We start from the raw sequence: 16,437 nt of genomic DNA, 5'->3' as shown, positions 1-16,437 counted from the left end.
TGTTTTAGAAATGTGGTGATTAAACTTGGAGGGTGGAGTACAATACCATTCAAATAAAAAGTGGTGACGAGGTGGAGGCCTCCGGTTCTGAAAAGCGACGTCAATGTGGTGAAGCTGCATTCTGTGCCGTGACCAGCAGGGGGCGACTGCTCTGCTCCCACAGAAGCCTACGAGAAAATGACTCACGTCCCAATAGTTCCACAGCCCCTCGGACCACATCTTTTGGGAAGTGATCCATCTTAATGAAGGTAACGTGTGGTTTCACTTTGGGACGTGTTGTTTCATATTATGACGTTTGGACGTTTAGAAACGGCCTCTTTGTGTCGTTTTCAGCTCGAGCCAACTGAAGATGTATTAAAACACAGAGAGCGAGAGAGAATCCCAGACGGCGCTTTATTATTCTGACACTACAGTTCAGGTGTGCAACTGTAAAACAATACATGAGTCAGTGTGAGATTCCAGCGCCGCTTTAACAAAACAGTGGAAATTGAAAACATTCCAGTAGAAAAAAGAAAGAAGCTTCACCTTGAAAGGCCCCGTTTGTTAAAAGCAGCCAAACCTTCACGGCGCCGCTCTGTAAAGCTGCAGAAAGATGTGAGATACTGAGAGTCAAACCGGTCTGGGGGGAGGGGGGGGGGGGGGGGGGGACTTTTGATGCAATAAGCGGGATCGCATCGAGCCAAACGGCTGATTTTGAATAAATGACCCCCGTCTGCAGAGAGAGGATTCACGGTGCGAGTCAGTCGGCACGACGCACACTGGCTGCACATCATGGAGGAGAGCGTGATGGAGACATTCAGGTGGCGAAGCTGTGTGTGTGTGTGTGTGTGTGTGTGTGTGTGTGAGATCATCAGCTGCCGGTGCGACTCTCAAAGTGTGGAGGAAGCCCCGCCCCCCGCACGCACGCACGCACGCACGCGCACACACACACACACACACACACACACACACACACCGCTGAGGTAACATTCCTCAATCTGAATTAGTCTTTTCTTTAGAAACTATTTGAACTCGTTGTTTAGACTCGTCCTGTTCGTCAGTGGAGCTTAAAAAGTCCTCATGACTCACTGCTTTCCTGCACAAATAGACTAACATTTAGATTAGATTATTACCTTCTGCTGGTGGATATAAATCACTGGTATCGTCTCATATATATATATATATATATATATATATATATATATATATATGTATGTGTAGAGTGACAAGTGAGACGTCTCACGGACACGAAGCAGCCCGGCGTGTTGCACACAGGAGCAACATCATGGAAGTCACCCAATAGACCCAATAGATCCCGACAGCCGTTGACCGCTGCCCAGGCGTCCCTGAGCAAGGCACTTCAACCTGACTCCGGCTCAGTGGCCACCGGCAGCGAGAGGGGGGGGGGGGGGGGCAGAAGACCAGGCTCACGTGGCCTCAGAGCTAAAGCCGTCTTCAACCGGAGCCGCTTTGAGCCAATCAGCAGTTATTGATCCTCATCTGTCTCCACTCAGCTGAGACACATCTGGATGGGAATCAGATGTTTCTATTTCATAGTAGTTTGGTGTCCACAGCGTCCACAGTGTCCACAGCGGGCCGTCTCAGGCTCGCAATGTCCACAATGGTGCCGTCACCACTGTGGACATTGCAAACCGTGAAAGAGGGACGCAGAGACCTCCTATGAGAGCGGAGGTGTTGACCTCAGTGAGAACAAGGTTCTCCTCTGTTCTTTGGGCCTCCAGCGGCCCCCATCAGGAGAAGACGCCTCTCTGCTTCCTCGCTCCACTGTTCACCGCCTGATGACTCCAACCAGCTGATCCTTTATGCCAATACTTCCCCCAGAAAACCTCCAAGCACACATGCAGGTTCTGCCTATTTCCATCTAATCATGTGTGTGAGCGTGTCATGTGATGAAAGGGGGGGGACCTGACAAACGTCGACTTCAAACAAAAAATGATTCATCTGCGCGTGTGTGTGTGTGTGTGTGTGTGTGCGTGCGCCTCTGGAGCATAAAACTACTCCTTAGCATGCAGAAAAACGCTATCGTAGAAAGTAGAATATGTAGTGTTTTAAGGTGGCTGTTTGTGGGCGGGTTCCTTCGGGTTCAGACATGTCGCCGTGCTGAGTGGACGTCTAATGCTAAAGTCCATCCCTGATTCATGCAGAGGACACGCACCGACATGGAACGCAAAGAAGATGTGATCGATGTGGTCAAACGATGCATGGACACCTAAATAATCCTTTCAGGGTTCAGCTGGCGACTCGCGAGGCCAAATAATCAAAAATAGAAATTATTATAGGGAGCAAAACTGATCATACACATATATATAAAACATACCAGAAATATTCCCTCCGTGTCAAGGGACGCTTCTTCATCACGTTTGAGAATCAACCTTCTTCATCAATGAACAGCCTCTTCTTCATAGTGCTGCCAGTGTGCAAACCCTGAATGTCCACATAGTGAAGCAGCATGAAACATATTCACATGTACACAGCAGCTCAATAAAACGCTCTTTGAACTCGATCTTCGCATGCAGTCAACTGCATAATGTACAGGCAATAAGTACGATCAATAAGTACGATCAATAAGTACGATCAGTAAGTACGATCAATAAGTACGATCAATAAGTACGATCAGTAGTTGTTTCTTTGGCAGGCCAGAATCCAGCTGGACATGCAGGTATGTACAATCACCAAAAACGGGAGGGACGAGTCCATGTGCAAATGTCCAAGGGGCCAGTTGGGGGGGTTGAGACCAGGTGACGGCGTGCGGGAGGTCACGTGACCACGCGGCGGCGCTCCTACAGCCCGTCGTCCTTCTCAGAGTCCGGAGAAACCGGCCTAGAAACGGTGAAGATGTCCTGACGCAGTATTTTGGTTTTGGGCGTGGCGGAGGCCGGCGGCGGTGGCGGCGCCGCCCCCCCCACCACCGGGGGCGTCCGCTTCTTCTCCGAGAGCAGCTTGATGATTTCGGCCACCTGACCCTCCAGGGCGCCCAGGCGGCCCCCCAGGGTCTGGATGTCCCCCCGCAGCTCCAGCCGGGTCTGGTGCAGCGCGGCCTGCAGGGCCTGCTCCGGCACGGGGCAGAGCGGGTGAGGGGACGCCGCTCCTCCGGGGGCGGGGCTGCGGAGGAGCGGGGTCACGGCGGCGGGGGTCCGCGCCTCCCCCGCCCGGTCGATCCGCAGCTCGCTCTTGGTGATGCCGCTGTCGCAGGAGTCCGTCTTGCGGAGGGGATTGTTGCCAGAGACGCCGCCCTCCTCCACGTCCCCGCCCCCTCCCGCCCCCTGACCTTTGCCCTCCTGCGAGAGCATCTCCACGGAGACGGCCTTGACGTTGTTGTTAAGCCCCTCCCTCCTGGCCTCCACCGGCGGCGCGTTGTTCTTCAGCCGCATCCAGCCGCTGGCCTTGATCACAGGCTTCGGGGGGGCGGGGCTGGCGCTGACCGTGACCCTGACGGTCTGCTCGGCCCCGCCCCCCCCACTGGAGCTGGGCTGCAGCTCCATGATGTCGCAGTTGTTCTGCTTGGTGGGGGGCGCGCCGGGGGGGCTGTAGGCCAGCGAGCTCGGCATGGGCGTCACCTGAGACACGGTCAGCACGCTGCTGCTGGGCGGGGCCCCGTTCTGCATGGAGGCGGCGGCGGCGGGGCGCTGCAGGTTGAGCGGCAGGCTGGCGTGGCCCAGCTGCAGGCTGTTGGGGTGCAGGTGCTGGTGGCGCGGGTGGTGCTGCTCCACCTGCAGCCGGTTCTTCTCCGGGTCGAGGCGCGGGGGCGCCGCGGCTCCCTGGCTGCGGAGCTCCTTCTGCTGCTTGAACTTCTGGAAGAGCTTCCGGACCGGGTGGTCCTGCGGGATGCTGAGCTGCACCTCGTTCTTCGCCCGCTGCCGCTCCTCTTCCTCCTTCTTCACCTCGCTGATCTTGCGGAAGATGATCTGCAGACGGAGAAGAACAACGTGGCGCTGATCAGATCGTCGTCCCGCCTGAACACAATGGATAATAATTCTATGGGTCGGTGTCAGTCCTGCAGGTAATGCTAAGGTGTAGCTGGCTTCTGTAGACCCCCCCCCCCGGCCCCCCTCGCCCCTTTATGATTAAAGTCTGGCGCCAGCCTCCTCTCCTGGCTCCTCTCGCGCACTGATGACACCGGGAGTGACAGAAGCCGCTGCCAGGGAGGTAGTCGGCCATCTAGCTGCCCCTCCTCCGCTCAGATGGCAATGCTCCCCAGGAGCTGGCAGGCCCAAGTCCATCTTTGAGTTAAAGATGGAAGCGAGGGGCGGCGCCCGCCTTTACTGTCCGCCCATCATCTACCGCCCCACCCCCCCGACCCTTTCTACCTCCCAAACTCTGGGCTTTCATACTTGGATCCCTCCGGCTGCCGGAAGCTTCCCGAGTCTCGGCTCTCAGCCAGAAGAGTCGATGGTTTCAAACCTGGAGGCACAACGGGCTCGTCACCACTCGATTAAAAGTAGTTGCAAAGTTTGTTTGACTTCGTGAAGAGAACAATGAGTCCTCTGTCTCTGAGTACTGACACTTTATGATGCTGATGCGAGCGGATCCAACACAACGATCCTCCATTAACTGACAGTCACTCTGTATTAACTTCAGCATGAGAAGTCGCTTCAAAGAACCGAGTACATCTCAACAGTCTCCAGCACCAGGAACCTTAAAAAAAACGAAAAAACATGGACGTGATGTCTCTGCATTTATTGCTTCACTCTCCTCTCCGACATGAGCCGACGCGTCTCACCTTGCTGCCCTTCACAGGAAACTAAACGTCACCTCTTTTCTGTCTGACTGAATCTCTAAAACGGTGTTTTCATCGATGTTGTTCATGTTCGGGAACTTCAGACGAGAGGAAAGTGGAGACATTGAGGGAAAATCCAACCACAGAGGCCGTCGCTCACGTTTCACGACCCTCGGAGGAGAAAACACGCGCGGCCCAAAGCTGTGCAGGACGAGCGTTTGGACCGCGAGGCCGACATGTTCCTTACAGTCAGCCTGATGACTTCTGACCTTCTGTCACAAAACCAGCGCCTGAAGTCTCGCCCCCTCATAGATAAACTGCTCCTCGAGATGAACAGCTGTCACATTATCCTTTTACGGGATGACCACAGACGACATGAATCAAATCAAATCATCAAATGCATTTCGCTTATTACATGAATAAGATTATGAGGCAGCAGTCTATGGGAGCAGAGGAGTCGCCCCCTGCTGGTCACTACAGAGAAGTAGAGTCATTTCCTCATAGACGTCTATGGGAGCAGAGGAGTCGCCCCCTGCTGGTCACTACAGAGAAGTAGAGTCATTTCCTCATAGACGTCTATGGGAGCAGAGGAGTCGCCCCCTGCTGGTCACTGCAGAGAAGTAGAGTCATTTCCTCATAGACGTCTATGGGAGCAGAGGAGTCGCCCCCTGCTGGTCACTACAGAGAAGTAGAGTCATTTCCTCATAGACGTCTATGGGAGCAGAGGAGTCGCCCCCTGCTGGTCACTACAGAGAAGTAGAGTCATTTCCTCATAGACGTCTATGGGAGCAGAGGAGTCGCCCCCTGCTGGTCACTACAGAGAAGTAGAGTCATTTCCTCATAGACGTCTATGGGAGCAGAGGAGTCGCCCCCTGCTGGTCACTACAGAGAAGTAGAGTCATTTCCTCATAGACGTCTATGGGAGCAGAGGAGTCGCCCCCTGCTGGTCACTACAGAGAAGTAGAGTCATTTCCTCATAGACGTCTATGGGAGCAGAGGAGTCGCCCCCTGCTGGTCACTACAGAGAATGCAGCTTTAACTCCACTGCTTGACCTCTGCATTACTCCCAACTGTGCACACTGATCATTAATACCGTGTGGCTCATTTTCATGCATCAACAAAGAACGATTTTCAGCTTCTAAATAAATAAACAAAGCGAATCGCTCAAACTCCATTAAGCTAACAGGGATAAATGTGCAGCAACATCAACACGTCAACCACGTCGATGCTGGTTGGTTGACAGATGGTGAAGAGCTGCAGCTGGTGGCGTTTCGGTGAGTCGTGCACGCTCTGCTTTGCTCGTGAGCAATGAGGAGAGCCGGTGTCTCCGGGGGAGGAGCAGCATGTGGACTCCCCCCCTCCCCCCCCTCCTCTCAATATCGTGGCACCCTAAAAAAAAAAAAAGATTCTATTCTGGTCCCAGACTTCAAAGCCGTGGTTCTAAAGATAGTTCAGACCCCCCCCCCCCCCCCCCCCACACTCTAGAGCAGAGCGCCGGCTACTGACAGAACAAACGAAACACTGTGTGTATGAGATGCCCAGATACCCCGGTGCAATGCTCAGGAGCAGGAGTGGGGGGGGGGGGGGGGGGGCGTTTATTTGGGGTCTAACAGAGAAATGAATAATATCGTCATTTCCTCCCGGTTGTGACACCGAGCAGAGAGAGAGTGGGGGGGGAATGAAGGTTTGGGGGGGATATTTAACTGTGATGTGTTCTTCATGCCACTCTTAACCAGCTAGATGCTCGTACGTTATTATATTAGAAACCAGGCTGTTGTCATACAGCGATACGTAAATTAATCCCACAGAACTAGTATATATATATATATATATATATATATATATATATATATATATATATATATATATATATATATATTATAATTCCCATGATCAAGAGTTAAGATAATAAAGACAAACAATGGTGGATAAATCCAACTAATCTTACAGCCAGGAGGCCGTCGTCCTTCTGTCCTCATTGGAACCCAGAACACCACCTGTTACTAAACTGGACTGACGTATTGTCCTGTGGAGACAGAAGCTTCTCTTCCAAAGGGAACCCCCGACCCCCCCTACAGTAAAGAATAGCCTGAAGAGACATAGAAAAACAAATGCCATCCTTAACGTGGCGAGAAAGAGAGAAGATGTGATGTGGCAACTTGTATTTAGGCAAGAAAAGTACGTATAGGTGTAATTACTGAACTATTACTGAATTATGTTCAGACAACAAAACCACAAATTACTTCAGCTTTTTATTATTTAGCTGCGTCACAATAAAAGCACCCAACCACAGAACCACACGGCGGCTTTTATTATTATTATTATTGCTTTAATGAGTTGGTATTTGTCTCCAAAGTTCGCTGTGACTGAAAGCATCTCCCCGAGGCAGCAGAGAGAAGCCAGCTGGGTAATAAAGAGCAGCATTTAGCAGCTAAAGAGCAGATATTATGACGAGCAGGAGACCAGGACGAGAGAAAAGATTACTGGACTTCCATCATCACTAGTGACTCAACCAGGAGGCGATGACGAGTTGCAGGTTGAAGTCTGAAAACAGGCGAAACCTCCACATTAATTTCCTGATCTGTATCCGATTTAGATTCCCCACTGAGCCGTAACGACGGCCACGTGTGTCTCCGGCGCTCTGACTCATGATGACGGAGACGAGAAGGGAAAACGCCGCGTTACGTCTGCACGCTCCGACGTGAAGAGAATTGATGTGTTCAGCGCGAAGCCAAAGCCAGCTCAGCACCCTGAAACACATCCAGCCCCCCGCCTGCAGCCGCCAACCAGCGTGGATCACACAAAGGACTCGCAGCAACACAACATCCACCCGGGGCCGAGGCGCTCATTTGCCTTCGGTCCACATTAGCTACAAGTATGCGATAATACAAATGAAGGAGGAGGGTCGTAACCGCAGGAAACGGAGCTTTAACAGCTCTGATACGACGCTGCAGGGGGCCGACAGCTGCTTGTTAATGTAGTTCAAATCAAGCTTTTTCAACGGGGGGGGGGGGGGGGGGGGGGCGTGGGGGGCCGAGGCGGGTAGGCAGGTAAAGATGATCGTGGCTCAAGGTTTCTCAAGTTATCTGGTAACTTTTCCTCAGTGAGAAGGAAAAGTCGAGCTGGACAACACGGAAGAGCAGCGGCGTCTAAGAGCGTCTAAGGTCGGAGGTCAAATAAGGTCATAGCGAGGGAGGTGACGTGAAGAGTGACAAGTCCACGGCCCAACACGCAGCTCAGGTCCTGGTGTGTGATCACGCGTCCCCGGGTGGGAGGAAGTGAATGCTTGTGTGTGTGTTCTTTTGAGTTGTAGGTCTTTGTTCGACACACACACACACACACACACACACACACACACACACACACACACACACACACACACACACACACACACACACACTCACTCAGCAGCAGTCAGAGTGAAGGATAGACGCTCAGCTGGCCCACAACGATTGTTTTGACTGAATAAAAGGATGCGAGCGCGTGTGCTGGACTCCACATCGACGAGGAAATGAAATAATAAGAGCGAGCGGCGGTGAGCGGCGGCGAGGGAGGAATGTTACGGCTCGGGGAAGGAGCTCGTTTCATGAAGCCGCTAAGAATAGAAACGGGGTGAGAGGGAGAGGGAGAGAGGGGGAGAGAGAGGGAGAGAGAGAGGGGGAGAGAGAGAGAGAGAGGGGGAGAGGGAGAGAGGGAGAGAGGGGGAGAGAGAGAGGGAGAGGGGACAAGAGGCAGAAGAAATGCAGTGTGCTGATTTGAGAAGGGACTTTGGGCGATCGTGCGGTCGTCCACGGGCTCTAATGAGTCACTGCTCACACGGAGCTCATTAAAGATAAACTGTGGGCTCAACGCTCCCGACACGACACTCAATACAGGAATCGCCGTTTGCTCTCCCCCGAAATGTCTGATGTTGCACAGAAGCGTGTTGCTGTGGTCGTGTTTGGGCTGAGGGTCTGGTTAAGGCCGTGAGGTGTTTAAGAGAATTAGACCTCGGGGACCCGATCATCTTTTCTACAGCTTAAGGAACCACAAGTAGGATTTGGTTGGTTGTGGTTTGTAACCACATCATTCGGAGTTGGCCCCTCCCCCTCCTGCATGCAGTCCGGCGCGTGGTTGCAACCTTTCAACGGAGGTTCCCTCCAGGAAAGGTCCTGATGAGAACAATACGATCCAGGCACCAGGCCGTAAGGTAACGTCAAAGCAGGCAACAACATTCTGCTCTGCCCATAGAAGCTGATCCTGAGCTGTCTTAAAACTCACATTCCCTCTGATGACCAGCAGGGGGCGACTCCTCTGCTCCCATAGACGTCTATGAGGAAATGACTACTTCTCTGTAGTGACCAGCAGAGGGCGACTCCTCTGCTCCCATAGACGTCTATGAGGAAATGACTACTTCTCTGTAGTGACCAGCAGGGGGCGACTCCTCTGCTCCCATAGACGTCTATGAGGAAATGACTCTACTTCTCTGTAGTGACCAGCAGGGGGCGACTCCTCTGCTCCCATAGACGTCTATGAGGAAATGACTCTACTTCTCTGTAGTGACCAGCAGGGGGCGACTCCTCTGCTCCCATAGACGTCTATGAGGAAATGACTCTACTTCTGTGTAGTGACCAGCAGGGGGCGACTCCTCTGCTCCCATAGACGTCTATGAGGAAATGACTCTACTTCTCTCTTGATTTATTCCCTCAGTAAACATTGTAAACATGAGTTTATGTTTCAGTCTCTAGTTTCAAGTCTTCTTCAACACAACATGATGTTCATTTAGTGAATTATGGTCCATTTAGAGTCAAACAGGCCATGAAGCAGGGCACGCTTTAGGGCGGGGCTACACGCTGATTGACAGGTGCCTAGAGACGTGCGCCGTCTCTGCGTCCCCCTCAGTCAAAATGTGGTCACTTCTGTTGCAAAAAAGGCAACATGTTGGCGGCAATGTCACCAAACTCAAACTGCCAACCTCCGTATTCACCGGGTGACATCACGATGTCCTCGTCCTCCAAGTCGGCTCTTTCAGTCAAATCTTCTGTCCCCAATTATGTGAGTTATACTGGGTGAAGGTTTAAACCTCTATTCTCTGTTTAACTCCCCGGCGTCCACAAGAAAAATGTATTTTAGCAAACATAACAAACATCCCTCCTCAGGAGGAGCCACCGGTGTTTGAACGCGTCAGGACTTCACACCGGGCCGTTTGTACGCCGAAGAGCGTTTTCCTGGCTGTAAACTATCGGCTGTGATTCGTCACTCAGGGGAACTCGCTCGTGACCGCAGAGAGACGGTGTGACGGATTATGGAGGCTCGGCCCTCTTTGCATCAGGAGACAAATCTAGCGCCAACGAAACACGCTTCTCTTCCCCTTGAGCCCAGAGGAAAAGGTCAAAGGGTCAAGGAAAGATGTGAAGGAGAGTTTATGAGGAGTTAGGAAAAGGAGGTGTTCTCTTACACACATTATAATTTCCACCACTAGGGGTGCACCTTTGGCTTAAGACCCCAACAGGGGCCGTGGTGTTCCATTAAGCTACGTGGTTATGAAGCTACGCCGGCGTCACTGACGTAGGCCTCATTATTCACACCTGGTTTCCTCCTCGCTGCTGTATGACATCATTCCTTTAGACAACAGAAAACCTTTAAACGAGGCTCAGCGATGCAGTAAAATGATCTATTGTATGAAATATGAAGCTGCAGGAGCTGCTGGAGCCTCAACGGGGGCCAACAATAAAACAATCAAATAAAACTCAAAGTTATTAACGTTCCATCAGAGGAGATGGAAGGAAGCAGAGGATCCCATTTAGGAAGCCTCCGAAGGTTTCATCCATCCTCTCATTGGCTCATCAGCTGATCGCCTCGCCAGGAAGCCCCTCCCGGCCTCGCCGTCCCGCCGCAGCCTCCCCAGGAACGCTCGTGGCCTCAGATGCCCCCCACTCTTTCCTCTCGACGTGGGCGATTCATTATTCAGCAGACACAGAGGAGAAGGAGACAAGAGCGTCTGCATTAAACACACAACCAACGCACAACCAACGCACACACACTTACACCAGGCCTAAGATGCCCCCACAGACGTCATCGTTGTCTGTCATCATTCTGCACACAGACAGTTGTAGTTTGGTGGTATTGACACACACACACACACACACACTCTGCTTCCAAAGTTCTTCGTCCCGCCATCATTAAATCGTCTTCATCACGACCTCCGAGCGAACGATCAGATGACAGAACGCATCAACCTGCTTCACACACGCTCACATTAAATCGGACTGCAGCATCGCGACCTTTAAGAGGCTGGAAACAGGCAGTGCACGTGTGAGTGCACGTGTCACGGCGAGGACGGTCCGCTGGCGTCTTCTTCCTTCACGAGACACGTGAAAGAAGAGAGTAAAACAATCAGCGCGATCAAGTGATTCCATTTCATGCTTCGCGGTGTTTTTGTGGCCTTCGGGACTCGCGGGAGGACGGATTTTGTCTGTCCTCGTTCAAGGGACAGTTTGCATGAACGTAAAGCAAAGTGAGTTTCTGGCCTCAGGGATTATTTTTCTTGTAAACCAGACCAACAGATTGTGTTTCTTACGACCGTGTTCGACATCTGCAGAGGTCACAGATGAAGTCCAAGTGACCCAGATGAGCAGACGTGGTGTGTGTGTGTGTGTGTGTGTGTGTGCGTGTGCGCTCCATTGGCCGGCGGACATCTTGTCCTGCGAGTTTGTCCTGCAGCCTTCTTTCACTGCACACCAGTTAGCCTCGAGGTCCGGATGCTATTTTCAGCCCGGCAAAGTCGGGGCCAACCCTGCAGCCTTCGGATGATAGCGGCGGACTACACGGCCCAGAATGCCTTTCTGCCCGCGGGCTAAGGGTTATAGACATATAAATATTGAAACAAAAGCTAGTGAAACTTTTATGATGATGTTCTTTGCTCTCAAAACGGCCGTAAGCTACACGTTCGGTCTGTTAGCACGATGCTATTAATGAGAGAGAGACACTGACAGAAAGAGCACCCATATGGCCTCTGTGCGCGCGCGTGTGTGTGTGTGTGTGTGTGTGTGTGTGTGTGTGTGTGTGTGTGTGTGTGTGTGTGTGAAGTAAAGAGACAAAAGGGTAGAATGCCTGACCTTTGACCTTCCAAACGAGGGCCTCCGCTATGGCGGCAAATCACAAAATTCAAGAGCGCAAATAAGGTTCATGCCGCTCGTAAGTTAAACATCCGCGAGGAATCGGTCTTAACGTGCCGGTAATGATGGTAATGATGGTAAATGATGGTAAATGATGGTAAATGATGCTTGTAGCTGGTCGTCATCTACGGTTACATAAAGGCGTCGTTTGTTTTTTGACAACGTTTCATCTCATCATGTAAACTTTCTATCCCCTTTCTTCAGTGTGGAAATGAGCTTCTATAGTTGTGTGAATGCGTCACTCCAGCCAATCCAAAGACGGGGTTTGTAACCGATCAGGTGTAGATACCATGGTGACTGGCTCCGCCCCCTGGTGACTGGCTCCGCCCCCTTACTGTCGAAAAAGAAGCACAGCGCGCGCGTAGAAAACACCTTCGAGCGCGGGCAGAGACTCACCTCGCGAGCGAGTTCACGCCCCGGGAGCGAGACGGACTTTTGCACCCGTCATCGTTCACCCGTCATCGTTCACCCGTCATCGTTCACCCGCCATCGTTCACCCGTCATCATTCACCCGTCATCATTCACCCGCCATCGTTCACCCGTCATCATTCACCCGCCATCGTTCACCCGCCATCGTTCACCCGCCATCGTTCACCCGCCATCGTTCACCCGTCATCATTCACCCGTCATCATTCACCCGCCATCGTTCACCCGTCATCATTCACCCGTCATCATTCACCCGCCATCGTTCACCCGCCATCGTTCACCCGTTCACAACCGGGCTTGGTGTCTTTGAGTAAACGCTCTCGGCTGCCGTCGGCCTCGGCACACACCAGCTTCCTGTCTGCTGGTTTTAAAGAAAATAGGCCCTAACGTGAGACAACACACACACCCGGCCTGCACGCCCCCCCCCAACAGTCACATGAATAAACCCCGAGACGGCAAAAGCCTCCGAAAGACGTCCGCTAAAAAAGGAATTAAGAAAACAATGTTTGATCATCCGGTCTGATCCGAAACACTTATTTATTTATTTATTTCAACCAGGAAAACAGGCTGATGAAATGGTGACAGGCGCCTGCGATCGATCGGCAGGTTGGTTCTTTTGTGTCGTGGGTTCACACACAATGTGAATATTAATCGGCGGCATCAGCCAATCACATCGCAGGACGGGACAAACACGGTCACTCGTCGTCATGGCGATGTCACGCATAACAGAACAGAAATGGCGAACCGAGGAGACGACAAACCGCTTCGCAGGGGGTCCCTGGTTCTGGTCCGTGTTCACGCGGCGTGGGACCGCCGGCGTCCGCAGCGGTTTTTAACGAGGCCTCGCGAGGCAGATTGAGCTTAAATGAACCCGGAGGTCACAAGTCGTTTTAAAGCCCCCCCACGGTGAAATCAGCCCGAATCACACACTGGAAAATGGGTGGAAAGTTGTAGAAGTATGGACGTGAAAATCAAACAAAATCCTCATTAAAGCGCCTTTAGAGCTCAATACATTTAGAATATTAAACCAGATAAAGAAAACTTAACTGGTAAACATGGGGGGATTATTTCAAAAGACAAATGATGCAGAAAATCCAATCACACAAATGATAAGAAAGGATAAATAACTCCATTTGCATTTATACATCGAATTTGGAATAAATGTTTCAATAAATCGACTTTTCCAGTTCAAGATGCTTCGGCTTGTTTTCACTTTGGACCTCAGAATTCAACCTCAATAAGAAAAATGTCCACCGATTCACACAATCAACCTACAGATCAACTAAATCTTCATTAATACTCAAACATACGTTTCACTGCCAATAACTCAAAGTCCAACTGCACCAAACGTGTAGTTGTCTACGTGAATGTGTGCAGAACATACATGTAGGAGCTCACGTTCAGATGAAAGGCCGGTGGGATGAAAAACACACATCAATAAATCATAATCTATGAACTTTCCCCACAAACGTCCTGCCGGGTGAGAAAGGGCACGAGCCCATAATGAGGCGCCCGGTATCACATCTTTAATTCAGCGTGTTTCAGGAGGCGAGCGGACAAAAAGAGCTAAAAACAAACGCAGGGCGAGTAAACAACAACAGACCCGTTGCGAGAGGAAAAGAGCGGGACGGGAAGGAGGAAATTGCGAAGTAATGGAGGTCAGATGACCTCTGGATGCTTCTACTTTTAAATTCTGCTTTCCTCAGGTAGAGAGACGCAAACGGCCTCACCTGTTCCCGCCCACGATCCTTTAGCGTCAAGAAAGGAAGTGAAACTTTTACTGAAGATATTGTTCAAAGTGTTTGAGGATGAGTTAGAAGTATACTCTGTTTACAAGGAGGGAACATATTGATTAGTGGCAACCGGTGAACAGGAAGTGACCATATAAAGGACTGAGGAGGACGTAGAGACACCCTATATATTTCTGATAGAGACCTGTCAATCAGCGCGTAGCCCCGCCCTGAAGCGTCCCCTGCTTTATGATCTGTTTGACTCTAAATGGACAATAATTCACTAAATGAGCATCATGTTGTGTTGAAGAAGACTTGAAACTAGAGACTGAGACATAAACTCATGTTTACAATGTTTACTGAGGGAATAAATCAAGAGAGAAGTAGAGTCATTTCCTCATAGACGTCTATGGGAGCAGAGGAGTCGCCCCCTGCTGGTCACTACAGAGAAGTAGAGTCATTTCCTCATAGACGTCTATGGGAGCAGAGGAGTCGCCCCCTGCTGGTCACTACAGAGAAGTAGAGTCATTTCCTCATAGACGTCTATGGGAGCAGAGGAGTCGCCCCCTGCTGGTCACTACAGAGAAGTAGAGTCATTTCCTCATAGACGTCTATGGGAGCAGAGGAGTCGCCCCCTGCTGGTCACTACAGAGAAGTAGAGTAATTTCCTCATAGACGTCTATGGGAGCAGAGGAGTCGCCCCCTGCTGGTCACTACAGAGAAGTAGAGTCATTTCCTCATAGACGTCTATGGGAGCAGAGGAGTCGCCCCCTGCTGGTCACTACAGAGAAGTAGAGTCATTTCCTCATAGACGTCTATGGGAGCAGAGGAGTCGCCCCCTGCTGGTCACTACAGAGAAGTAGAGTCATTTCCTCATAGACGTCTATGGGAGCAGAGGAGTCGCCCCCTGCTGGTCACTACAGAGAAGTAGAGTCATTTCCTCATAGACGTCTATGGGAGCAGAGGAGTCGCCCCCTGCTGGTCACTACAGAGAAGTAGAGTCATTTCCTCACAGACGTCTATGGGAGCAGAGGAGTCGCCCCCTGCTGGTCACTACAGAGAAGTAGAGTCATTTCCTCATAGACGTCTATGGGAGCAGAGGAGTCGATCCGTACTGTACGCGTGTGTGTTCGATACCTTACCCGCTTGCGCAGGTTGCAGGTGAGGATGAGGTTGCGGGAGAAGGAGTTGGCGAAGGCGGTGTAAAACTCCAGCACCTTGAGCAAGGCCTCCCTCTTGATGACGTGGAGGTCGCAGTAGGTCAGCGCCCGGACGTTGGCGCACGCATGCGCCAGGGCCGTCTCCTTCCAGAAGACGTCGCCGAACACGTCTCCTTTACCTGAGGACACGAGACATTTGTTTATCCATCAGCTGCTCGACGAAGGAGACGCCGTGAATCCGACCCGAGCAGTCGCACAGCGGCTCTTACTGCCAATGCAGCCATCGACAGAACGCGTTATCCCAGCTCATCCTTGTGGTACTGATGTTACTTAAAGTCATTTCACAGGCTGAGTGCTGGACGTTACCGCTTCAAAACCCTGCGATCTGATTGGCTGCATGTCAACTGAATATTTTGGGCTTTTAGACCGTTGGTCGTACAAAACAGGACGCCAAAAAAGACGTCCTCTGTGGTTTTAAGAATGTAATAAACTATTTGAAATTCTGCTCTGTTTCCTAAACGTGTTTCATACAGTGTAATATCTTAAATAACTAGTTTGCCAAAAGGGTCTTTAAAAGAAGCCAAAAGAACACGTTGTTCTTTGTGTGTCTGAATAAATATACATTCACCAACGTTGTGACGTTAGAACATCAGGCGAGAGGTTTGAAGAAGGCGGAACGTTTGATGATGATGAATTACGGGCTGCGCCGACTGTAGAACATTAAACACAAACCACCCACCTCCTCGCATCTTTTTCTGTCCCTAGCAACCGCTTTTACCTGGCCAAGTCCTTGGCAACCAGAGCTGCCGATGTCACCGTTTGCAAGACGAACAAATGAACCGTTGTAGGAACAGATGCATGCGGGTGGATCAGAGACCTGACCGACAGATCCCGTGTGGCTACAGGTGAGCGTTGAGCTCTAAAGGGGCGTGGCACGCCGCAGCTAAGCGAAGCAGTGGAGGCTCTGGTCCTCTTTGAAGGACCTGCTCTCCATCGCTGCTTTCAAACCCCCACCTGGACATTTGACTTATCGACTGCCAGCAGATGTTCCCTCATGCTGATCCCCCCCCTCGTTACAGCGTCGCCCGGGCAACGCCACAGAGGTTCCCACAGTAATTAACGGGATGAAGAACCGAGATGATGAGCTGCATCAAACGTCGTCGTGTGTCGCCGAAGGTTGTGCAGACGCAATGTTGTAAATGATACAATGATGCTAACGGGACTTTATTTGAACCTTCCACACAACA

General features: G+C 51.3%; 1 protein-coding gene across 2 annotated transcripts in view; it reads right to left on the bottom strand.

Annotated features, from left to right (window-relative positions):
* Nucleotides 1-379: 379 nt before the first annotated feature.
* Nucleotides 380-16,437, bottom strand: part of kcnh5b (potassium voltage-gated channel, subfamily H (eag-related), member 5b) — a 49,464-nt gene continuing 33,406 nt past the window's right edge. For both annotated transcript variants that reach the window (XM_078089195.1, XM_078089194.1), the window contains exons 12-13: nucleotides 15,173-15,369; nucleotides 380-3,905 (exon numbers count right to left, since the gene is read on the bottom strand). In XM_078089195.1, coding sequence (XP_077945321.1) covers nucleotides 2,781-3,905; nucleotides 15,173-15,369 — 1,322 coding nt within the window. In that variant the 3' untranslated portion in view covers nucleotides 380-2,780. The remainder of the gene's footprint in view (nucleotides 3,906-15,172; nucleotides 15,370-16,437) is intronic.

This window comes from Gasterosteus aculeatus, chromosome 15 (assembly GCF_964276395.1).
Source record: "Gasterosteus aculeatus chromosome 15, fGasAcu3.hap1.1, whole genome shotgun sequence".
NCBI lineage: Eukaryota > Metazoa > Chordata > Actinopteri > Perciformes > Gasterosteidae > Gasterosteus > Gasterosteus aculeatus.
Note: the sequence above shows the minus strand (reverse complement) of the source record. Positions and strands in the feature narration are given on the sequence as shown.